Here is a 24,326-nt window from a genome sequence, read left to right on the forward strand (position 1 = left end):
TTGGCTTCTTTAAAAAAATATATTTTTTTTCCTCATTTGAACTGAGAACTATATAGGAAGCATGGAACGGATACATGAGTATGTCCCTTCAGTTAAACAGGTAGATGTGACATGTCCAAAGCTGACCAGCGTTGTACTAAGAATGCCATGGAAAACAGCCATCTGTTTTTGTTGACATTGCTAAAATACAGCTTTGTTTCATGGCATCTTGCAAAGCTGAAGATGAGAGTAAAGCAAGGAAAGGGTCAGAAGTAATGGGGCAAAGTAATTGTATGTTACATTTGTGGGGTTACTTGTTACATACTGTTTTCAGAAATCATCCCATACCTTGTAAGCCTGGCAGGAGAATGCAGAGTGAAGTGTTCAGCTGCAACCAGTCAATGAGTTCGGGTCATGAAGCTGCCCTAGAACAACTGCAGTTTGATACACTGTGCTGCAGATGGGAGCCAGTTGTGTGGCATGATGCGTCTTCAGGTTTATTGCACACAAATTGGTTTTGGTACCCAGTCAACCTTTCAGTCTGTCTCTTGCCCAGCTGTAATTGCATACACTTGCTTCTCAATATCTGCTCTTCAGTTCTTTCTGGCTTCTCTGCAGCAAAGTCCCGATGCCAGCTTCATTCATCTTTTGCAGGAGTTGAAGAAGTGTTGCTCCAGTCTCCCCATTTTACTACTCTGCTACTTGCCTTCAAGGTAGTGATTCGTTTTTCACTGGCTGATGGCCTAGGAATAGACTTCTGGGATTGGTTTTTAGTATTCTCAGCAGCAATTGTGTGTAGTGCTGAAAACATGTTTGATGGCATGCAGTGGTTTTGCAATCCAGTCTGGGTCTCACTAGCAAGGAAACTGGCAAGCAAAAGCAAGATGGCCGATGTTTGGAAAATGTGAAGTCATTAATGTACACATGCTTTGCGTTTGAAGGACTTTACATATGAGGGCATGGTAGAGAGTAAACTCAGACCCCCGGTCTAAAATGGCTAACACCAGCTGGGCTGAGGTTTATCCCTTTTTCCATAAAGTGCCTCCCTGATATCTGTAGGTATTACTTGACAATTTGAAGTAGGGAAGGCTTCTGAAGTGGCTCAGAGGCATGCTCTGGCCCCATACCCTGTGATCTCAGTGGCTGAAGTGAGGCTGTGTTGGGAATAACGTTGCATTTGGGCTTAATAACTGTTCTGAGGGTAGATATGGCCATGTTATTGTAAAGACATTTTTATCAGTTGTTTTCTGCTCTGTGAGCAGAACCTGAAGGAAGTTGTACACTTCATGTTTATGAATGAATGCTTCATAATGCATTGAAAAGCTGCTGGCTGGCCCACGGGGAGCAGGTTCAGGAGCCTTTCCACTGACATGAAAATAGGACATTGCATTGGACACACGATATTGAAATGGGTCCCTGTTGACCAGTTTGGTCAAAATAGCTGTTCCAACCTTTATTACAAGACATAATTTTAAACGGTGATTGCTCCTGCACCTCAGTACCCTCTCCCTTGCAGTCTCCCTCTCCTGTTCCCTGGCATGGTGCAAGTAGCTGAGCTGTGCCTCTGCAGGCACAAGAAGCCACGCGCTCTGTGCAGGCAGAGCTTTCCTAGCACCTGCTGAGCATGTTATTGATCACAGAGAAGCCTACCTGTCTTCTGTGTCAAAGCCTGCCTCTCTTAGGCCTCATTCAGCAGCCAGCTTGATCTCAGTCCTAAGCAGAAGTGGTTGAAGTGTTTTCTCACCATGTGCAAAATTCAGTAGGCTTTTGCTGGTACTGTGGTACTGAAGAGCAGTGAGATGCCTACAGAGCTAACGAACTGTGTAGGTGTTCATGGATTTTTTTTTTTTGCTTTTTTTCCAGGCAACAATGGATGATACTTCAATTTTAAACTGATTTTGCACTTAAAACTCCTTGTGAGATTTTAGACGCACTTTTACTATGAACATTTTCAATAAGTGAAGTTGTGAAGGAATGGACCTGACTCCTTGTGGTGGTTTTACTCAGATGGACAGCCAAGTTCCACCGTGACTGCTCTCTCACTCCCCCTTCTCAAAGGGGAAGGGGGAGAAAATACGACACAAAGGACTCAAGGGTTGAGATAAGGATGGGGAGATCACTCAACAATTATCGTAATGGGCAAAACAGACTCAGAGTAGGGAGATAGTAAGATTTATTGCCTATTACTAACAAGCTAGAGAAGTGAGAAACAAAGGAAAGAAACCAAAGATGCCTTCCCCCCATCCACCCTCTTCCATCTCCTCCCCCCGAGTGGTGCAGGGGAACGGGGAATGGGGGTTGTGGTCAGTCTATAGCACTTCGTCTCCGCTGCTCCTTCTCAGTCACTCTCTTTTCCTGCTCCAATGTGGGGTCCCTCCCACGGGATGCAGTCCTTCCCGAAGTGATCCTGTGTGGGCTTTCCACAGGCAGCAGTTCTTCAGGAACTGCTCCAGATATGGGTCTGTACCACAGGGTCCATCCATCAGGAGCAAACTGCTCCAACCTGGGTCCCCCACAGGTGGCAGCTCCCCCAAACCGCTTGCTCCTGCGTGGTCTCCTCTCTACGGGCTACAGCTCCAGACTGGAATCTGCTCTGGCGGGGCTCCTCCACAGCCTGCAGCCTCCTTCTGTGCAGGCCCACCTGCTCCGCTGTGGTTTCCTCCACGGGCTGCAGTGTGGAATCCTGCTCCACCGTGGTACACCATGGGCTGCAGGGGAACAGGCTGCTTCACCATGGGCCTCACCACAGGCTGCAGGGGACTTCTGCTCCAGTGCTTGGAGCACCTCTCCCCCTCCTTCTTCACTGACCTTGGCACCTACAAGGCTGTTCCTCATTCCTCTTCCTCTCCCAGCTGCTGTACCGCAGCAGTTTTTTCCCTGTCTTAAATATGCTCTCACAGAGGCGCAAACAATATTGCTTATTGGCCTGCTGCTGGCCAGCGGAAGGGCCATTATCTAATATGGGGCAGCTTCTGGATTCTTCTCACAGAAGCCACCCCTATGGCCCCCTGCTACCAAAACCTTGCCACGTAAACACACTACAGTCCTCGTGTTCTTGGGACTAGCTGGGATGTAGAGCTAGCAGCAGCATGCCTTTCCAGTGGGGTTTGAAATGCCTCTGTTTTTAATGCAAGGGGCACTGAGTCTGAAATGCAAACGTTTTGGGTGCTCTAAACATCTGGGAACAGAATCACGAGTCACCTTTCCTGTGCAGTTTCATGTATCTGCTGGGTTTTTTTGTTTGTTTGTTTGTTTTAGGTTATGATGCTTTGAGCTATTCTGTGGAAATCGATGACAAATGGAGCGGGAGACAGCTACTGCAAGCAAATGAGGACAACACGACTGAGGTCCCAGAGGATGGGGGGCAGCTCTATGTCAGAAATTGCACTGAACCAGGTAGGAATGAAAGTTGCTTCCAGCCCCTCGGTCTTATGGTTGGCTTTCTTACTTCCAGATGTCTGTACTAGTTTCACCTATACTGCCAAAAGCTTTTCCTTATTTTTAGGTCTATAAACATCCTTGTTGTTTTCCTTGTGCACCATATGGATCTTGTACCCCCCTCTGTGGGTGGGGATAAGAAAAGGGCCTGCTGTCAGCTAGAGTACAAGACAACATTTAACATATGCTGACAGTCAAATCTTGAGACTTGTGCAAAAAGCTCAGTGCTGAGATCTGAAGAGGAATGCCGTCTGTGTTTATTGCATAAACACTACATGCAGTTTTTGCGGTGGGATTTACATAATGAATATATGTGTTAGTAGGAGTATTATTTGTGATATTAGTATGTAGTCATATCTTTAGTACTTGTAGTTCCAGCAAGCAGTGGACCCAAAGAAATTTAGTTTGCAGATTAAAGTTTCACAGTTGAAATTCCATGTTGATTAGCTCATGTGAAACAGAGCTTAGATCATAACATAGCTTTTTCCTCAGAGAAAGACCTTACCGGGGTTGTCCTCATCTCTGACTCCTGTTTTTATGAAACTCATAGGAACTTGATGGCATTGAAACTCTACTGCTCTGCTACGCTTGGTTGAAGTTGGTTGACTTACTCAGAAGCTTTCTGGGGAGGTGGCCACAAACATGTATTGTCTGTATTCGTGTGCTTCATGTGTCCCACTGCCGCAGGGGTCCAAATACAGCTAGAACCACAACTGGTTGGGTCAGTGGGATTATTTAACTGTAGGAGATGAGGTGATGTGTTCTTTCAGCTTGCATTTCCTGAGCTATTTGGACCCTTTTTCAATGTATTTTAAGTATTCTTAGAGTCCCCTTCTATTTAGAGGCAGTCTTCTTTTCCCTTGATTAATAGAAGAAATCATTTAAAACCCTGTACAAAAAGAAATCTTTCTGTGGATGTTAGGGAAAAGAACAAGATGGGGTATCTTTCTGATTTACATCCAACTGATTGTGTTGTTTTTATTTTTATGCAAATAGAAGTCATCGTAGTGTATCACTAGTAAAAAGGGGAAGCTTCATAAGCTGTTCAGTCTTTTTCCTTTTCACAGAGGAGCTTGGGCATCATTTCCCCAAAGTTCAGATAGGGGAGGTGGAAGGGTTTTCAGGGCTTATGTGGGTTATGTGCCCCAGGAAAAATTCTAATAAATACAGTTCTTGCTGCATTTCTCTGCATATAATTTTTTCTCTCCTGTAAGCCTTATTAACATTTCTGGAGAAATGGATGATCTTATTTTTTTAGACAGCAGAAACTAGTACAAAAATTCTTCTTGTTCCACTCTTCACTTATTTGCATATCTCCAGAGTAGTGCAGATTCTGTCTTACAGCCTCACATCAATGTGTATAATAATCCCCTCCCCGAATGTGTCTGCTGTCTCACCATCCTCAGCCATTTCTACTGTCTTTGCCAAATAAAATGGACTGTATGAAATGTGTGGGATTTTATTTGTTGTGTTTCTCCCCCCTTCCCAGAAGATAAAACAATAATTACAGAGTGCATTATATAGTGTTCAGGAGTGAGAAAGTAGAAACACTGATGTGAGTTACTGTTTTTTCTTTGAATTGTCATGGAATTGCTACAGAATACAGTCTCTAATGGCAAACCAGTTAGAATTACTGTAGGAAAGAAAGCAGAAGTAACAAAGTTTGGGGTCCATGTGTTGTTTCAGTTTTCTTTTGGAACGTTAGCAAATTAGTAAATCATTAAAGTTATACCGGATGGCATTCAGAAGTGTTCAAGTTGTATTGCGTTGAATGGGGGCAGGATTCTACTGAAGTGTCTGTGAAAGGTATTTGTTGACTCCAGTGGACTTAAAGCCACACGCAATATGTTTCAGTTCTGTTTTTTCAGGTAATGAAGTAAGTGAAAGAAGAGCTGGTAGAAGAAATGCTGTTAATAGCTTAGAAGAGTCTTCTTGTTCTGAATGTTTGTTGTGCTGTGTATGGTAACATAAAAAAGCAAAGTGTTCTTAGTTGTACTTTGCGAAGAATTTCAAAATTCTCCATTTTCCCTGCGACTCAGAGTGATGCCAGACTTCTGAATCTTGCACAAAATGGGCCACTAGTCATGAGCCCATACAACGTCATCCTCTTTCTCTCTTCCTGATGCAAAGGAGAGGAAACAGCCATTCAGTAAATTGAAATGGGACCCGACAATGGAAATGGGCTGCTGAGTTTGCTCTAGTCAAACGCAGCTTTAACTGTCATCAGAGCAGAGTTAACATGCACTGATTCTTGAAGGTTTAGACCTAGAGCATGAGAAAGCAAGCAGAGATCCTGTCTGCCCTGCCCTTGTGTCATTGATTTTGGCTTAGTACTAGCAATAAGAAGAGGTAAAACATTTCTGATGAAAATCGTGTTCTTAAACTAACTGCATCACTAGCTGAAAGATTTATTTTCTTGTTTTATTTTACTCATTGATTATTTGTAGTTGTCTAAATGGAAGAAAGAGAATAAAGGAGGGTTTTGTTTGTTGAGTACTTCTTGTTAGCTGGTGTTTGTTGACACCTTTAGCTGTCCCAGTGAGCTATGTGGTTGGAGCTGGTATTAAAAGTTTACTGATTCAATAGAATCAAAAGTTTCTTTTTAAACACTCCTTGCTGATTTGATCTCCTGGGTTCCCAATATTGTTGTTTGGCCCGTATAACTCCTTCCACGTACACATGGGCTCAGCTGGGGCAGGAGAGCCACTTATTTCCAGAGCCGATCCCTGGGCAAAAGCCCTCCTTTCCTTTCCCTTCACACCCTCACTTCTCCAGATTTTTTTTACAGGGTGTAGAAAAGCATTTTTTGGCTAGTTTGCTGGCTTCTGTTTTACAACGAGAAGACCTCGTCTGTTTCCAACAGTTTTCATGTGTAAAAGTATAGTTAGGAGTTGGAGTGGTTCAAATCAGTGTACAGTTTTGATACTAGTACTTGTTAACCAAAGCTGATCAAAGGCTTGATTCAATACCATTTGAGGGCAGTAAAGACCTTCCTTCACTGGCTTAGTGTTAGTGTTAGATGTTAGTGATAGATCAGGCCCTGAAGCCCAGGGTCTAGCTATGAAGTGAAAATAGAGACCTTGTCTCATTAAGGGGTGTAGATGATTAACTGTTGTGGGTCTGGTCAGATTCCGGGTACTGAACTATCACGGTTATGGATTCTCCAACAACGTAACACTCTAGTTGCATTCAATGAGAACTGTCATGGCTAGGAACAAAGCAATTAAGTGCAATTTATTACAGCAACAGGTACACAGGTTCTTTAGATTGCTGGTGATAAATTCACTGTCTGCAAAAGCAAGCTAGCATGCATGAAATACACAGGTACTCATCCTAGCTATTAATGCGTTAAAAGGCACAAAGACTCTAGAGATTTCTAAGTTTCCACGGGGACACCCAGTATAACCAAGTGTTCAAATCTCACCCAAAGGCGTCCCAGTGGGGGCGGAAGAGAGGCTCAGCCTGTCGACTGATCCCAGGAGTCAGGATAGTATCTTCCCTGACATCCCCTCTCTCTTGAGCCAATTTATATTATTTTCTATCTTTTAGGTGGAGCTTGAGTGACTCTAGTCAAGCATATCTTGGTTATCACAGAATGATTGGTAAAAAGTTTTCTTGTTTTTGTTTAAAGGTATAGGCTCCAAGAAATTCAGAGCACATGCTCAGTGAGGGTTGGTCTCACCTTAGAGGCGGGTAGCTTTTGGGATGGAGGTGTGTTTTGGTATTATAATGATACTGTAATGCGCAAAAGTTCACTAGAGTACAGTGTTTTGTCAAAAACATGACAGGTCGTTGGCTCAGGGTAGCAAATGTGCAGCTTATCGGTCTCGGTGTGCACAAGAACGATCGAGTCCCCCTCTTGTCACAGAGCCTATCCATGGTTGGAAGCCTACGGAACGCTCAAGTAATGCAGCTACGCCTCAGTTCACCCTGAAAGCCTCTTCAATGCTGTGCATTTTCTTTAACATGTGAATATTAGTTTAATTTTCCTAGTCACTTTAGGCAATTACTCAACAGACCTGAATTAGCATAGAGACGAGCGTAAGAATTCACCAAACTTGTTTTTCTTCGCCTTTTCTTAGGGATTGCCTTTACAGTGCTGCTTAAGGAAATTGAGGCAATTGCTAAAATTGTGGTATTGCTGAGAATAATACAACATGGGATGCATAACCTGGGTGTCGTTATTTGTGAATTGGCATAGCTTAATCCTCCTTAGCATCCCCACAGGAGTTTCACTTATGTCCATTTGGTCTTCAGGTGCTGCTTCTTCCCTTTGGTGGGGATTTGAAGGAAAAAGCCATCTAAAAAGACTTTTTTTTTTTTTTTCCTCCTGTATGTTTTCAAAATTGAGGTCTATGAAAACGTACAGCTAGGCAAAAAGGAGGGTTTAAAAAAGGCAGTTTTGCATCATGTTGGGGTGTGGGGAGCCGAGTATAAAATGCCTTATTTTGAAGTGTACTGTGCTTTATATATTGCATCGCTTGGGTACTGTAGTTTGGTGGCAGTAAACACAATGCTAAAAGAAACATCTTTTTTTTTCTTTAACTGCGTATATATTTTCAGGCTCACTTAAAACCCTAGCATGACTTTTGCCAGCTGCTATTTTTATTTTCTAATAGTTTATTGAATGGACTATCTACTAGCATTTTATCATGAGAACTGCTCCATATAGTGGTTTGAGGGTTTTTTTTCTGACTTTTCACTTGAAACATATGTTGTAGAAATATTAAGGGGCTGAAATGGACGTAATCCAGCTTAAAGACTGTATTTTGTAATTTTTGGTGCTCCTCTTGTAATTTTTCACTCTGTGAAGCTGTTGCAATTGGCGTGATAGCATGGTTGTTTCGAGCAGTTACATTTAAAATGCACCACTTGTTCTGTGCTACATAGCCTTGATTCACAGAACCCCTGGAGTTTTTGGGCCCAGCAATATGGCACTTGGAAATAAATGTCAGTTAAGAGACCACTATGTTTCCTTTGAAAAACCTGTTGGAGGTAGCTGAGTGGTGATGGCACAGCAGCCTTCCTGCTAGCTCCCGTGCTCAGTCAGTGCATACGGAACGGGTAGGAGGCTGCATGCACGGCTCGCTGAGGGCCCGTCTCTGTCAGCAGCTGGTGCACTGCTATGGGTGGTGTGGGTGGCAGGGCATGCATCCCCTAATCCAGGGTGAGATCCTACCCTCAAAAGATGACCCCCTATCTTTGCAAGTCTACTACGCTACTTGTTGCTGTGGGATCTAAGGATCTTCAATCATGCTTGTAAATGTCAATTTCAGCCTTATTGCTGTGAGCCCTGCTGAAAGAAAAAAGAAGTGTTCAACATTTGCTCCGCCCTGATTCTCCGATAGCATTTGATTGTGTTAAGTGCTTCTGGAGGCAGAACAGGAAAAAACACACACACACACGTGTATATATATATATTGATTTTTTTAGTAGAGAGTCTCTGTACTCTTGTCTTCTGCTTCCTTATTTTCCAGTCCTGTAGTCATACCTGCTCAGTCTGCTCTTGGCTCCCTGGTGGCTGTTCATGGGAGTATCTGACAGCTACCATGCAGCAAATGTTCTGGCCTCTCATGCCATCTTGTCCTTGCAGTGTCTGTGTGAAGGTGTATGGAACTACAGATGGAGAAAAGAGTGGATAAGTTTTATTCTTAAAAAAAAATGGTGATATTGTTTAAACACTTGTGTTTTGGGGTTAGGCTTGGCAAAAGTTTCTTAATAAAAAATTATGAGGAAAGAGTCAGAAATATTCATGTTACTACAGGCAAAGTATCACTTAACCATGTAGTCCTGTATAAAAGTGTGACTGACCCACTGGAAGACAAAAAAAAAAAAAAAAAAGGCTTCAGCTGATTTAATCTTGAGCTTTGGGTCAGGTCCACGTGCTACCAAATTTGGAGCTTGGCTTGCACTTGAGAAATTCAGAGGAAGTTGCTGTTAGTCAAGACTTAAAAATAAAGTCTTAACAGGAGAGCTGTGCTAAGGTCTTGTTCCTGCAGGGTGGGGAGAAGCTCACAGACTGCACTGGGATGGGGTGTGATGTGTCTAGAAACTTGCATTGGAAGCTGCTTGATCCCTTTCAGGGGGATCCTACGATGTCCCTCTAGACAACCAGAAAAATGTGATAGGCTCCCAGAGGCAATCTGCCCTCTGAGAATAGGAGAGAAGTCTCTGAGGGAGTCGAGCAGTATTGCAGCATGGGAAAGTGACCACAGTCTGGTCACTTGCTTATGTTGGCCATTTACTGCATTTGGCCTATTGCAGAGGCCTCCCGTAGATGATGACAGCACGAGAAACGAAGTGGAGGAGGGTCAGATGGGTGTTAGCTGGAGTCACTAACAGGTCTGCAGCACTGCAAAGCTTGCGTAGCACTGAGAAAGTGGTCAAAGGGACAGAGGGGACGGGTCCCCTTATGCAACAGGAGCACCTGGCAGCAGCAGGGCTGAGGCAAAGATTGGTCTGCCTGCCTACCTGCTGGAGAGCTGCAGGGAGCAGGCAGAGCCTGCCAGCTGAGGAGTAACTGTTCGTGGCAAGCCGAGGTCCTGGTGCCACCACCAGTTAGCTCTTCACTGGACTGACATGTTTCTGCTGACAAGCTGTCATCATGTTCCTCCCCCAGTGTTACCACTTCCCACGTGCTTAGTCTCTGCTCCTGTGCTGAAAAGGCTGTAAATAAAACAACAGTCTTACTTAAGTGTGCCATTTTAAAGTCATTATCAGTAATAGCAGGAAATATGTGATTCCTACAGAAACTATAAGAGCTTCGTAGATTCATTTATACCCTCAGGCACAAAAGCATTTAAATAGCCAAATAAGTTTTTATGCAACTATTTCTTTCGTTTCCTTCGCTTATTTCAACAGCAACTTTTCCTTTTATCCATATTTCTCCAGTGAGTCATGGATTATGATAATGTAACTTGTAGTGCTTGGCTATGAAGTGGGTAACTCTTCCATATTGCTTGCTTATGCTTGTTACTGTTTCTTTAGAAAGCACTTTTTGGTTTGAATGGCAAACCTTAACTGCTGGCTCATGTCCAGCTTCTTGTCCATCAGGACCCCCAAGTCCTTCTCCGCAGGGCTGCTCTCAAGTTCTTCTTTGCCCAGCCTATATAAATACCTGGGACTGCCCCAGCCCAAGTGCAACACCTTGCATTTGGCCTTGTTGAACCTCATTTGGTTCTCATGGGCCCACTTCTCCAGCCTGTCCAGTTCCCTCTGGATGGCATCCCTTCCCTCTGTTGTATCAACTGCACCGCTCAGGTTGGTGTCACCTGCAAACTTGCTGAGGGTGCACTTGTTCCGTCATCTATGTCATTGATAAAGATGTTGAAGAGCACCAGTCCCAAGACTGACCCCTGAGAGACACTACTTGTGACCAGCCTCCACCCAGACAGAACCGCTGACCACAACCCTTTGGCTGCGACCAGCCAACCAATTCTTTATCCACCTAACAGTCCATCCTTCAAATCCATACCTCTCCAATTTAGAGAGAAGAATGTGGTGAGGGACCATATCAAAGGCTTTGCTCAAGTCCAGGTAGGTAATATCCATCGCCCTTCCTTTGTCCACTGATGCTATCACTCCATCATAGAAGGCCACCAGATTGGTTAGGCAAGATCTGCCTTTGGTGTGCTGGCTGTCTCGGATCACCTCTTTATCTCTTGTATGCCTTAACATGTCTTCCAGGAGGATCTGCTCCATGATCTTCCCAGGCACAGAGGTGAGGCTCACCAGCCTGTAGTTCCCCGGGTCTTCCTTTCTCCCTTTCTTAAAAATGGGAGTAATGTTTCCCTTTTTCCAGTCACTGGGGACTTCACCTGACCGCCATGATTTTTCAAATATGGTGGAGAGCGGCTTGGCAACCACATCAGCCATCTCTTTCAGCACCCTGGGATGTATACCATCTGGCCCCATGTACTTATACACATCCAATTTCCTTAGGCGGACCTGGACTTGTTCCACTGTCACAGTGGGATGGAATCTGCTCCTCTCACCCTCTCCTCGAGGTTCAGGATCCTGACAGACATAGGAAACTTGACCACCAGTGAAGACTGAGGCAAAGCACTTATTGAGTACCTCAGCTTTTTCCATGTCTGAGGAAGCCAGTTCTCCCTTCTCATTTATCAGAGGGGGAACACTCTCCTTGGCCTGTCTTCTCCTGCCTATGTATCTGTAGAACCCCTTCTTGGTATTCTTCACATCCCTTGCCAAGTTCAGCTCCATCTGTGCCTTGGCTTTCCTCATCCCGTCTCTACACATCCAGACGACACCCCAGTATTCCTCCCAGCCTACACTTCCTGTACATTTCCCTCTTTTCCCTCAGTTTAAGCTGCAGGTCCTTGCTCAGCCATGCCGCTTGCCCGCCTCCTCTGCTCGATTTCTTCTGCTGGTGGATGGAGAGCTCTTGCGCTCTCAGAAGGGTGTCCATAAAGAGCTGCCGGCTCTGTTCTCTTCCTGTGCCCTCAAGGACAGTTTTCCAGGGGATCCCAGCCAGTAATTCCTTGAGCAGCTGGAAGCTTGCTCTCCTGAAGTTCAGGGTGCTGACTCTGCTTTTTGCCAGACCCATATTCCTCAAGATTACAAACTCCACCAGGGCATGGTCGCTACAGCCCAGGCAGCCTCCAATCTTAACCTCTCTAATGCTCTCTTCCACATCAGTGAGCACCAGGTCTAGTAAGGCTTCATCTTGGGTCGGTCCGTCTATTACCTGGACCAGGAAGTTATCCTCAACAGACTCCCAGAATCTCCCGGATTGCCTGGAACCCACCGTGCCTCTACCCCAGCAGATATCCAGGTGGTTGAAATCCCCCATCAGGACAAGAGCTTGTGAGTGTGACAGTTCTTGCAGCTGAAGCAAGAAGGCCTTGTCAAGAACTCCCGCTGATCAGGTGGCTTGTAGCAGACCCCAACCACTAGATGTCCTTTACTGGACCGATCCCTGATTTTCACCCACAAGCTCTCAGCCTGGTCATGGCTGTTTCTCAGGCACAGCTCTTCACAATCTATCCACTTCCGAACATAGAGGGCAACTCCTCCTCCCGTCCTTCCTTGCCTATCTCTTCTGAACGGTTTGTAGCCATCAACGACCACACTCCAGTCATGGGAATCATCCCACCAGGTTTCTGTGATGGCAACTACATCATAGTTCCCTACTAGCATCGTGGCCTCCAGCTCCTCCTGTTTGTTACCCATACTGCATGCATTAGTGTAAATGTACCTCAGCTGGGCCATCTTTTGGGCGGGAGAAGCCCTAATACCCTCTTGACCGTACTCAGGTGTTTCCATAGTTACCAACCTCTCACCAACCCTTGTGTCCTTCCTGCAAAATGTTATGTCATCCTCATCCTTCACCAAGACACAAGACTGCGAGGTCTTGCTAGCACATTCCTCACCCACAAGAACTGGCATGTTACATTCAGGCTCCTTTATAGCGTCCGCGGTTCCACCCCCCTTCATACCTACTTTAAAGCTCTGTCAATGAACCCTGTCAACTCCCATCCTAAAACCCTTTTCTGCAAGAGGAAAAAGCTATTCCTGTCTGTTGTCAGCAGGCCTGGTCTCATGTAAATCGACCCAAGGCCAAAAAAAACAACAAAACCCTGCCGGTGACACCAGGCTCGGAGCCAATTATTAACCTGCTGGCTCATCATGTCCAGTCCCTCATTATTTCCTGTAACTGGAGGGATAGAGGAGAACATGACTTGTGCTCCCAAACCCTTGACCAGTTTCCCCAAGGCTCTGAAGTCCTTTTCCTTTAATTCTCTGAATTCTTTTCATTTAAAGATTTGCTCGTCTTTATTTTTCAAATGAGGCAGTGAGATTATCCAGCATGGGTCTTCTCGGTGAATAGAGTTTGGTAACCAAGCTCTCCTTGATACATGGTGTGGCTTGAAGACAGGAGGAGGAGAAAATGTGGTCCGTTGTTATACCACTTTCTCTTGCTGTGGGAGAGGAGTTTTGCAATTGTACTTGGGTTCCTGCGCAGGCATTCTGTACTTAGTAAGTGTTCTCCTGGCTGATATGTCATCTCTGAAATGTTGTTTCCTCTGTATGAAAACAGAACAGCACGGTCCTCTTCCCTTGAACATACCTTTGGGTATGGATGTGCTGAAGCACAGCCCAAGTGGACAGTTTACAGCCAAAACTGTCTCTGTGCTGAAAAAAAGGAAATGATTTCACAGAATCACAGAATCATTTAGGTTGGAAGAGACCTCCAAGGTCACCTAGTCCAACCTATGACCTAACACTAACAAGTCCTCCACTAAATCATATCACTAAGCTCTACATCTAAACATCTTCTGAATACCTCCAGGGATGGTGACTCAACCACTTCCCTGGGCAGCCCATTCCAATGCCTAACAACCCTTTCGGTAAAGAAGATCTGCCTAATATCCAACCTAAACCTCCCCTGGCACAACTTTAGCCCATTCCCCCTCTTCCTATCACCGAGCATGTGGGAGAATAGACCAATCCCCACCTCGCTACAGCCTCCTTTAAGGTACCTGTAGAGAGCAATAAGGTCGCCTCTGAGCCTCCTCTTCTCCAGGCTGAACAACCCCAGCTCCCTCAGCCGCTCCTCAGCCGCTCCTCATAAGACTTGTGCTCCAGACCCCTCACCAGCTTTGTTGCCATTCTCTGGACATGGTTGAGCACCTCAATGTCCTTCTTGTAGTGAGGGGCCCAAAGCTGAATGCAGTTTTGGTTGTGGTTCAGGTTTGGTTGTGGTTGTGTACCTGAGGTGCAGCCTCACCAGAGCTGAGTACAAGGGTACAATCACTTCTCTAGTCCTGCTGGCCACACTGTTTCTGATATGTGCCAGGATGCTGTTGGCCTTCCTGGCCACCTGAGCACACTGCTGGCTCATATTCAGCCGACTATCAACCAAAGACCAACCCAGGTCTTCCTCTGCCAGGCAGCTTTACAGCCACTTATCTCCCACCCTGTAGCACTGCTTGGGGTTGTTGTGCCCCAAGTGCAGGACCCGGCACTTGGCCTTGTTGAACAACATTTCTTCACCATCGTGTGCAAAGATTTACGTGTCGTCACCTTTGGGTGCTCAGAGATGTCTGGACATTGTTCTGGGCACAATCACAGGACAACACACACAGCAGACGAGACCTGTGGTGGTTTTTCGTTATTACCTATAAACACATTGCTCGTGCTGGAAAAGGAACTATAGAGGAAAAGTCCCTGCCCTGAAGACGTTTAGTGTTAGAATAAGGACAGGAATGCTAGAAAAGCTGGTATGTTTGTTCAGCTGTAAGACTTACTGCAACAGGATGAAATGTATGGCTTTTGATGCTCTCTGTTTTCCTTTGGGTTATATCCTATCCTCTGTTGGTGGACTGTCTGCATTGTATGGATAAAACGGCACAGGAGATCATGGCAGTGGCAGAAGTGCCTATTAAATTCCAGAACTTCAGTACAGTCTAAGGTGGGTTTGTATGCTAGAAAAAGAGAAAGCAGTCAAAGAGGTTTTTCCCAGAGAAAGCAGTCAAAGAGGTTTCTGGAGAGCGTGGAAGATAGCTTCCTGACGCAGCTGGTTAGAGAGCCTACCAGGGGAGGTGCCCCGCTAGACCTTCTGTTCACAAACAGTGACAGACTGGTGGGAGATGTGGTGGTCGAGAGCTGTCTTGGGCAGAGTGACCACGAAATGGTTCAGTTCTCTATTCTTGGTGAAGTCAGGAAGGGGACCAGTAAAACCGCTGTCTTGGACTTCCGGAGGGCTGACTTTGAGCTGCTCAGGACACTGGTTGGCAGAGTCCCTTGGGAGGCGGTTCTGAAGGGCAGAGGAGTCCAGGAAGGCTGGGCACTCTTCAAGAAGGAAATCTTAATGGCTCAGGAGCGGTCTGTCCCCACGTGCCCAAAGACGAGCCGGCGTGGAACTAGACCGGCCTGGCTGAACAGAGAGTTGTGGCTCGAGCTTAGGAGAAAAAGGAGGGTTTATAATCTTTGGAAAAGAGGGCGGGCTACTCAAGAGGACTATAAGGATGTTGCGAGGCTGTGCAGGGATAAAATTAGAAAGGCCAAAGCTCATCTGGAGCTCAATCTGGCTACTGCCGTTAAAGATAACAAAAAAAGTTTTTACAAATACATCAACACAAAAAGGAGGACTAAGGAGAATCTCCATCCTTTACTGGATGCGGGGGGGGAACTTAGTGACAAAAGATGAGGAAAAGGCTGAGGTACTCAATGCCTTCTTTGCCTCAGTCTTTAGCGGCAAGACCAGTTGTTCTCTGGATACCCGGTACCCTGAGCTGGTGGAAGGGGATGGGGAGCAGGATGTGGCCCTCACTATCCATGAGGAAATGGTTGGCGACCTGCTACAGCACTTGGATGTACGCAAGTCGATGGGGCCGGATGGGATCCACCTGAGGGTACTGAGCGAACTGGCGGAGGAGCTGGCCAAGCTGCTTTCCATCATTTATCGGCAGTCCTGGCTATCAGGGGAGATCCCAGTCGACTGGCAGCTAGCAAACATGACACCCATCTACAAGAAGGGCCGGAGGGTGGACCCGGCAAACTATAGGCCTGTCAGTCTGACTTCGGTGCCGGGGAGGCTCATGGAGCAGATTATCTTGAGTGTTTTCACTTGGCACTTGCAGGGCAACCAGACGATCAGGCCCAGTCAGCATGGGTTTATGAAAGGCAGGTCCTGCTTGATGAATCTGATCCCCTTCTGTGACAAAGTGACGCACTTAGTGGATGAGGGAAAGGCTGTGGATGTGATCTACCTTGACTTCAGTAAGGCTTTTGACACCATTTCCCACAACATTCTCCTCAAGAAACTGGCTGCTCGTGGCTTGGACTGGCGTACGCTTCGTTGGGTTAAAAACTGGCTGGATGGCCAGGCCCAAAGAGTTGTGGTGAATGGAGTCAAATCCAGTTGGAGGTCGGTTACTAGTGGAGTCCCCCAGGGCTCAGTGCTGGGGCCGGTCCTCTTTAATATCTTTATCGATGACCTGGACGAGGGGATCGAGTGCACCCTCAGTAAGTTTGCAGATGACACCAAGTTAGGTGTGTGTGTCGGTCTGCTCGAGGGTAGGAAGGCTCTGCAGGAGGATCTGGATAGGCTGGAGCGATGGGCTGAGGTCAACTGTATGAAGTTCAACAAGGCCAAGTGCCGGGTCCTGCACCTGGAGCGCAACAACCCCAAGCAGCGCTACAGGCTGGGAGATGAGTGGTTGGAAAGCTGCCTGGCAGAGAAGGACCTGGGAATACTGCTTGATAGGCAGCTGAATATGAGCCAGCAGTGTGCTCAGGTGGCCAAGAAGGCCAACAGCATCCTGGCTTGTATAAGAAGCAGCGTGGCCAGCAGGTCTAGGGAAGTGATTGTCCCCCTGTACTCGGCTCTGGTGAGGCCGCACCTCGAGTACTGTGTTCAGTTTTGGGCCCCTCGCTACAATAAGGACGTGGAGGTGCTCGAGAGAGTCCAGAGAAGGGCAACGAACCTGGTGAGGAGTCTGGAGAACAAGTCTTACAAGGAGCGGCTGAGGGAGCTGGGGTTGTTTAGCCTGGAGAAGAGGAGGCTCAGGGGAGACCTCATCGCTCTCTATGGGTACCTTAAAGGAGGCTGTAGCGAGGTGGGGGTTGGTCTATTCTCCCACGTGCCTGGTGGCAGGACGAGGGGGAATGGGCTAAAGTTGTGCCAGGGGAGGTTTAGGTTGGATATTAGGCAGAACTTCTTTACCGAAAGGGTTGTTAGGCATTGGAATGGGCTGCCAAGGGAAGTGGTTGAGTCACCATCCCTGGAGGTATTCAGAAGATGTTTAGATGTAGAGCTTAGTGATATGATTTAGTGGAGGACTTGTTAGTGTTAGGTCATAGGTTGGACTAGGTGACCTTGGAGGTCTCTTCCAACCTAAATGATTCTGTGATTCTGTGAAAAAAAGTTGTATTGAATGAAATATTCAAACGTTGGAGTATTTTAATGAGTGGAGTTTTCCTGAGATGCCAGCTCATTTTCGTGCTTACAGACGTACAGCACTGTCCATCACTACTTGGGGTTATGCGTATCTGAGCAGTAGAGTGTGAGCTGTGGGATTGACATGCCTTTGCATCAGGGCTGGAGAGGTCATAGAAATTAAGTGTTGGAAGATCATGCTGGGTTTCCACCTTTACCAGAACCAGTAAACCCTTTTAGTGGAGCCTTGATACTTGGGTGTAGAGGTTGGCAATGACTCCTGTGTCTATGTAGGTGACACAGATTTCTTGTCTCTTGGTTTGCATATGTGGAGATACACTGCCAGGCTTGGGCTCCATCCCATCTAAGCATCCTTGGCATTTTACAAAAGCAGAAGTCAAGGTGTGGTATCTTTACAAGCCTGTGGTCTAATTTATCAGGGTGGGCTGGTGGATGGGAAATGAGAAGACAGAAAATGAGATTCCTCACTGTCCTTTTGTGTCTTCCCACCCCTGTCAAGGCCAGCAGGAAGGCTGTTCAGCAGAGCTAGCTGGTGCTCCCTTCCTGGTGCTGTTTTCTCCAGCATTCATCATTGTTTTTACCAGGAACTTCTTCAATTATTAAGGGTTGACTTCATGGACTTGGCAGATGTTTTCTGACCTATCTATAGTGTCTGGCAGAAGTCGTATTTTCTGTAGCTGGGATGAACTCTGGGTTTTTAGTTCCACAGTGTATGTAGCACTGTTGCAATTTGTCTTTTCCAGACAGCTTTTAATATACCTATGAGTGTGACTGATGTGCAGCCACACAAAAAAATATTTTTTTAGCGTTCAAAAAAAATCTACCCTTAATTCCCACATTTTTGATCAAATACTCTCATTTCTAGTGGCATTTTTACCTTCTTTTATAACTTTCATTACATTACTCTTGCTATTGTGTAGTTATATTTCAAAAGAAATTTTGAATTTTTTATCTGCTTTTGGCAGGTTCAGTATGTATGTGCTATATAACCCAAGCGCAGCACCAGGAATGCTGAGCAATAGCGGGGGTACTGGAGGTACCTGCTGACAGAGCAAGCAAGACAGCGCTTGGCCCATCGCTGCTGAGTTCAGGAAGACCACCTTCAGAATCAAATGCAAGAGGCTTTGTGAAGAGTGATTTCTTTTTCTCTCTCCTGTCTGAACCAAAATGCAATTAAAAAAAATCACTTTTCCTCAAGCAGAATCACTTCTATCCTTGCAAAACAAAAAATAAAAACTTGTTTCTGCCTCACAAGTTGCATAACCTTGCTTTTGCTTGTGGAAACGTTGTGGAAACGTTACAGCGGTTTATTTTTCTAATAACAAAACATCCTTGAGGAATATAAAAAATACATTCTTCTCTCCCCTAGCTGTAACAGTTCTGTGAATTAGACAGAAATTTGCTCAGACTTTCCGCTCCCACACTCTGCTTTTGTCTGTTGATTGCTCTCTTCCTCCCTTCCCCTCAAAAAAGGGGAAGACTTGGCAGAAAGCATGAGCCAGCTTCTCTGAAGACAGTGTGATAGCTCTGGAGTGAAGGCTGAAAGGGGAGCAAGTAACGCTCGCCAGATAGTGTCCTCTCCTCGGTGGTCAGAGGGTATTGCTCACTCTCTCGGGATGCAGCCTTGCAGTCTGCAGCGGTGTATTTATTGTCTGCACGTGCTCCGAAAGCAGGCATAGACATCTTCCCATTCTGTGTCCTGTCTCTTACCTAGGTTGAAGGTTGTTTTTTTTTGGTGCCTGACATCACAACGGTCAAGTGAGTTCCAGTTTTGAGGAATGTGGTGTGGTGTACTGTCATTCACCTTTACTTTTTTCTTTGGTGGTTTGCAAATTAGTGTTGTCCTCTGATTTGGGGGTCCTGTTTCGGTGGCTTGGAGTCTGCAGTGCTGAAACTCCCCAAGAAACAGGTTGAAGTGATGTTTTCTCATGCAGTAACAGCGCAGGCCATCAGGTCTCTTGCTTTGAGAGCAGTGGTTCTCAAGTGATGTACTGTTGCCTTGGAGAGCTGCTGTGTCTCTCCAGCTGGGTGGTACAAGAAAGGAAGGCTTCAACACCAAAGCTAACATATTAGAATACAGCGAAGGTGGGGTTAAAAATTCAGGAGAGAAAAACATGATTTTTTCTTCTAGATTTGTGTGCTGGGATGGGATTAGGTTATCTTTTCCTACAGTCAGGAAGAAGAAATGTTCTTTTTGTGGGAACAAGACCTGAAGTTGTCAAGCCTGGTCCCAAGAGCTGAGATGATGGGATCCTGACACTGGCAAAGCTCCACGTGTGCCACCTGTTTTTTGAAATAAATGTCGTTTTAAAGTAGGCCATCTGTCCCACCGGCATATACTCTTTGCCCAGGGGAATACCGGAAGCAACTGGTGGGCTTGGAAGAGTTCTTTGGTGAGCCTGTCGTCTTGGTCTGTTAGAAATATTGTGAATGATTTTCCTTTTCACCCCTGGTTTCCATGGGCTTGGCACAAATGCACTAAGTACAGGCTGTTATGGTGCTTATCTGAAAATGGCTACACCCAGCTTGCTCACCAGTAATTGTCTGCATCTATTTCTGGCAGCCAGAGTGTGTGTCTGGAGCCAAGTTCAGATTCAGGTGAAACTGGGTCAGCAGAGATGCGTGCACATCTCTCCTATTTACAAGCCTCACATCATACATTTCAGTTAGGACGGGCCTTGTTGGACGTAGGGGAGAACTCAACTTTGCTTTGACCACGTGTTCTCATTGGCCTATGTCAGAGAAGTTGGCCTATGGGTTATAAAATGCTACAAGGGATACGTGAAGGTAATTTGCAGGTGGTAGAAAGTGTTCTGCTGCTTGGTTACTCACGCTGTTGGTTTTTCGGAGGGTATCTTCCAACCATCTGGTCCTTGGTGCAGGAAGGAATGGTTTCTCAGGTGCCAGACATTTTCTGCAAGCTTCTGAATACCATCCTTCTCTTCTCTCGGTGCAGTTAGATTTATTTCACAGTGAGCTAGAATGGGAATTTATTTTCCTTACTGGGAAAGCATTTAATCTTCTGATATCAGTGTGTCACCAAATGGGTGGCATCGGGAGGAACTTGCAGAGACTGATGGACCCCTGAACCTAGCAGGAAAGAGTGATGCCAATAAATATTTTTTACAGGGAGGAACCGTTCACCATTGCAATAGCTGGCCAGGAGAGTGGAAAATACAGCATCTCTTTCTTTCTCTTTTCTGAAGGAAAGAGAAGAAGGCTGTCTTGCTCAGTAGTACTCCTCTGTCATGTGGAGGACACCAGCCATGAGGCAGCGGTTGGCAAGTTGTGTGCAGGAGCCTCGGGAAGCCTTATGTTCTCATGGGCTCGTGCCAGGCTGCGCAGAGTACTGGGCTGCTTACTGGAGAGGTGTCCTCCTGCGCTCGGCGGCCATCGCAGCAGTGGGAGCGCTTGGAGCACACCGAGGGTGCTGGCAGTGCCACCCGCGCCTGGCTCGGCCATGTACACGTGCACACAGCATCAGAGCAATTATCCTCAGGCTGAGATTTGGCAGTGAGAAGCTTTTAGCTCTGGAGTTACTTTGTGACTTGGTTTTGCTGCTTTATTTATAAACATGTTCAGCTGCTCTGAAACTGAATTCGAGTGAAGCGAGTATTTGAATCGACCTCTGTTCCAGCTGTGCTGTGCACTTGCTGCGGGTAGCTTTGTAGGTTGTATTTTGCAGGGCCTCGGTCTGGGGAATTGCAGGATCTTTTTGCAGTAAGAGATGGTCAGAAGCACTCTTTGAGATTTTCCTGTTGTGTAAGTTTATGACAGCCAAAGTGTTGCTGAGTTATATTGGCATGTAGGTGAGCAGATTCCTTGGAAAATCCTCTTTTTCAGTGGCTGAGCTGATGATCTGTTTCAGAGTAATGCAACAACCATATTCATATTCATTTGCCAGTAGGCATTTAACTCTCCCACAGATTTGAGGGGCAAAAATGGGTAAACATTTCCATGTTTCTATAAACAGACACGCTTGTCCAAATGGAGCAACACTGAGGAGGATTGAGTCACATGGACAAAGCCAAAGGATAGCTAGGGTTTAATTGACAGAAGAATTAAACCACAGTGTTTAGAGGCATCCATCACTGTCTCCGCTAGCCATTAGGAGGGAAGTCATTTGCTTCCTTGGCTGCACAGCTGAGCTGCAGTTTCTTGAACACAAATAAATCTATTTTTTAGAGGAATAGCTCCCTGCCTTGGCAGCCAGCCCCACCTGCAAAATCTGTGCACGTCCTTGCCCCCACCCCTCACTTCCCTAGCCCTTCTTCACCTTCCCTGACAGCTCAGTGCTTAATTTTGCACATGCAGATGAGCTGATACAAGAAGGCAGCAGATCCAAACTTTCTGCTTTAAATGTGGCAAAATCTAGGAAAGTGTGGTGGATAAGGCTCAGCTTCTTACACTGAATAAAGTACCTGCCCTTGCATGGAGAGTTGATTCTAGCCTGAATACCAGAGGACGTGCAATACTTTAGAGCCAAAAGTATGTGTGGGGAGATTTTGAGAAAGAAGGCCTTTCAAGGAAAACCTTTAAATTCAGTTATACTTGGAGAGAAATATTTTGGCTGTGGTTTGTCTTTGTTCTTTGGATTACAAAAATCATCTCCAGCCCAACACAGCATGTAAATTTAAGTTCATAAAGCATGTATGAATTGCTCACTTGCAGGCAGGAACTGTTGTGTACTTAGAGCTCTGTATAGTACCTGGACCATGTGTTGAAGAAGAAGCTCAGAACAGTTGCTTTTTGCTGAGTACTTTAAAAACACTGAACTGATCCTCAAAGTCATGCAGTTCCCTGGAAAATAGGGACCTCTCTGAGCACACAGGAAGCAAATAGCTTTCTTTACGCTGAAATTTTGCCAGTGTCCCCATGTGATTGTGTGTGTGACTCAGGAGCTGAAGCTTTAGGGAGAGAAATAATACAAGATCTGTGATTAAAATCAAGAGGTGTCAGTGGTATTTCCCTGTTTGTCCTCAGTGTGCTCTCTTGCATTGATGAAACAAAGGAATTAGAAAAGGGAGCAGAGCTGAGTGACGAAACAGCAAAGCAAAAACCAAATCCCGAAACCAGCAGCCTGTAGGCAGAGGAAGAGTAATGAACTCCTGTGAGCACATAGTGCCCTTGTCAGAAAGCTGTTTATTTTTACAGAGTACATTGTTGCATATGTATCAAATGGTTGTAATTAAACCACTACTTTTTCTATTAGAAACAAATCTCATTAGACCCATTGGCTCCTGGCTTGTGTGTGTTCAGCCTCCAGCCTTCTGCATCACAACGTGGCCAGAATGTGCAGTGGTAATCTGCAAATTCTCACCTACTGGGACTCATTTGCTTAATTGGTGATACTTGTGATTAGCATGTTCCCATTGTAATTTTTGTTTCCAGTGGAAATTACTATATTGTCATATGCTAGCTATGCAATAAGGGCCTTGCAGAGTGTTTATGGAAGGGTTGTATGACATGCTGAGTGTCAGAGCAAAGAATGCTAAAGGATAATTGGCTGTTGCTACCCCAGAAGAATGTTAATAGTCTCAAGAATTGATGACTAGAAGAAAGAAGAGAATTCTCCTGTTGGGAACAAGGTGCAGATCTCAACCTGCAAACCTGTGGCTATCAAAGACACAGGCAGGACATAATCTGGGAGCCAGTCAGAAATTCAACACCATTTGCATGGTAACTCTTCCCTGTATCACACTTACTAAATCCATGTGTCTGCTTTAGGCTGCTGATTAGCTGTAGGCAAAACCTGAAACCAGGAGTGCTAGGTGAGGAATTGGCAGCCAGGGAACGTGGCGATCCTAGTGGTGAGGAGCACACAGCTGCAGTACCCTCACGAGGGCTGCAGCCCTGGTCACTTGGGACAGAGCAGTTTCTGCTGCTCCCACCCCTTGCTCCCCATTTTTATTCCTGTCCCCCTGGTGACATGGAAGCATCCACAGCCAGGTGGATTTGCCAAAATCCACATCTTAATTTTCTGTATTTCAGAATGTTTGGCTAACAATAGGCTGTACAGTTACTTAGCTTTTGAAGGACTGTGCAAGGAGTTAATTCTTAGCTGAGTTTATATATTACCTAGGGGCCATGTAAGATAGGGCTACAACTTTTTAAATCTTTTTAGTCTTCATTTGGACTGTAATAAAGCAACCCACCTGCAACCTACTAGTCATCATTTAAACTTGTTCTGTAGGGATTGTTAATCGGGCAGCCTTCGGCTGCTGTTAAATATTGTCTAGATGTTAAATACTAGCCCTGAAGCTACCAGTCATGGTGAGAAAGCTTCCCCTCATGTTCTTTTACTAAAGATGCTCTCAGCCTGTGACTCAAGCGTGACCAGTGCAGGGCAGACATTGAGCTGCATTGCTGCTGTGAGGAAAAGCCGAGCGATCACAAGGGAGGCTTCCTGCATGCCCACGTAACCTGGGGGGCTGGTGGAGGGGAGGAGGAGGTGTGTTGATAAACATGTGCAGGGGCTGCTGTGTGGGAGAGCGAAGGCAGGAAGGTGCTGAGCTGGCAGGCTGGTTTCTCCGCTAAAAATGTGGAGCCTTGGTGGCCTGTGCCTGCAGGAGCAGCTTCTTCCCTTGCTTGTCAGGGACCAAGAAAGCCCTTGTGGTCATTCCTCCTCAGGCCTCCAGTGCCTGAGGACCTACACACCGACATGCTCTAGGAGCAGGTATCCTGGTTGCTGTCTGCTCTGAAGTGTGTGAAGTTTCAAACTGGTTTTGCTGTTCATGTAGACTTGCCAAGCAAATAAAAAATAGGCATGACAGAGTGCTTATCCAGTGTAAAGCTGGTATCTTTTATCCCTGTCTTAAGTTCTTGTTTCCTTTTCAAAGATGATGATGAGTCGGGATAAAATGGCTTTTAAGTTATGGGCTCATGGGATTCCAGTCGTACTTGATGGAGTGGGCCACAGTAAAAATAAATGTGCTTTTAGGAAAGGAAACTGTTTTGCAATGGAACTCGGGTATTCTGTGGAAGA

The 24,326-nt window shown here is 45.8% G+C and overlaps 1 protein-coding gene across 8 annotated transcripts in view; it reads left to right on the forward strand.

Moving 5' to 3' along the window:
- Window positions 1-24,326, forward strand: part of LOC118257452 (sodium/potassium/calcium exchanger 3-like) — a 310,704-nt gene that overhangs the window by 60,243 nt on the left and 226,135 nt on the right. For all 8 annotated transcript variants that reach the window (XR_007708050.1, XM_050709803.1, XM_035565467.2 and 5 more), the window contains exon 2: window positions 3,238-3,375. Coding sequence is in view for 6 of the 8 variants with exons in the window: in XM_035565467.2 (XP_035421360.1) it covers window positions 3,238-3,375 (138 nt within the window). In the remaining 2 variants the exon portion in view is untranslated. The remainder of the gene's footprint in view (window positions 1-3,237; window positions 3,376-24,326) is intronic.

Source organism: Cygnus atratus, chromosome 3, assembly GCF_013377495.2.
Source record: "Cygnus atratus isolate AKBS03 ecotype Queensland, Australia chromosome 3, CAtr_DNAZoo_HiC_assembly, whole genome shotgun sequence".
NCBI classification, from domain to species: domain Eukaryota; kingdom Metazoa; phylum Chordata; class Aves; order Anseriformes; family Anatidae; genus Cygnus; species Cygnus atratus.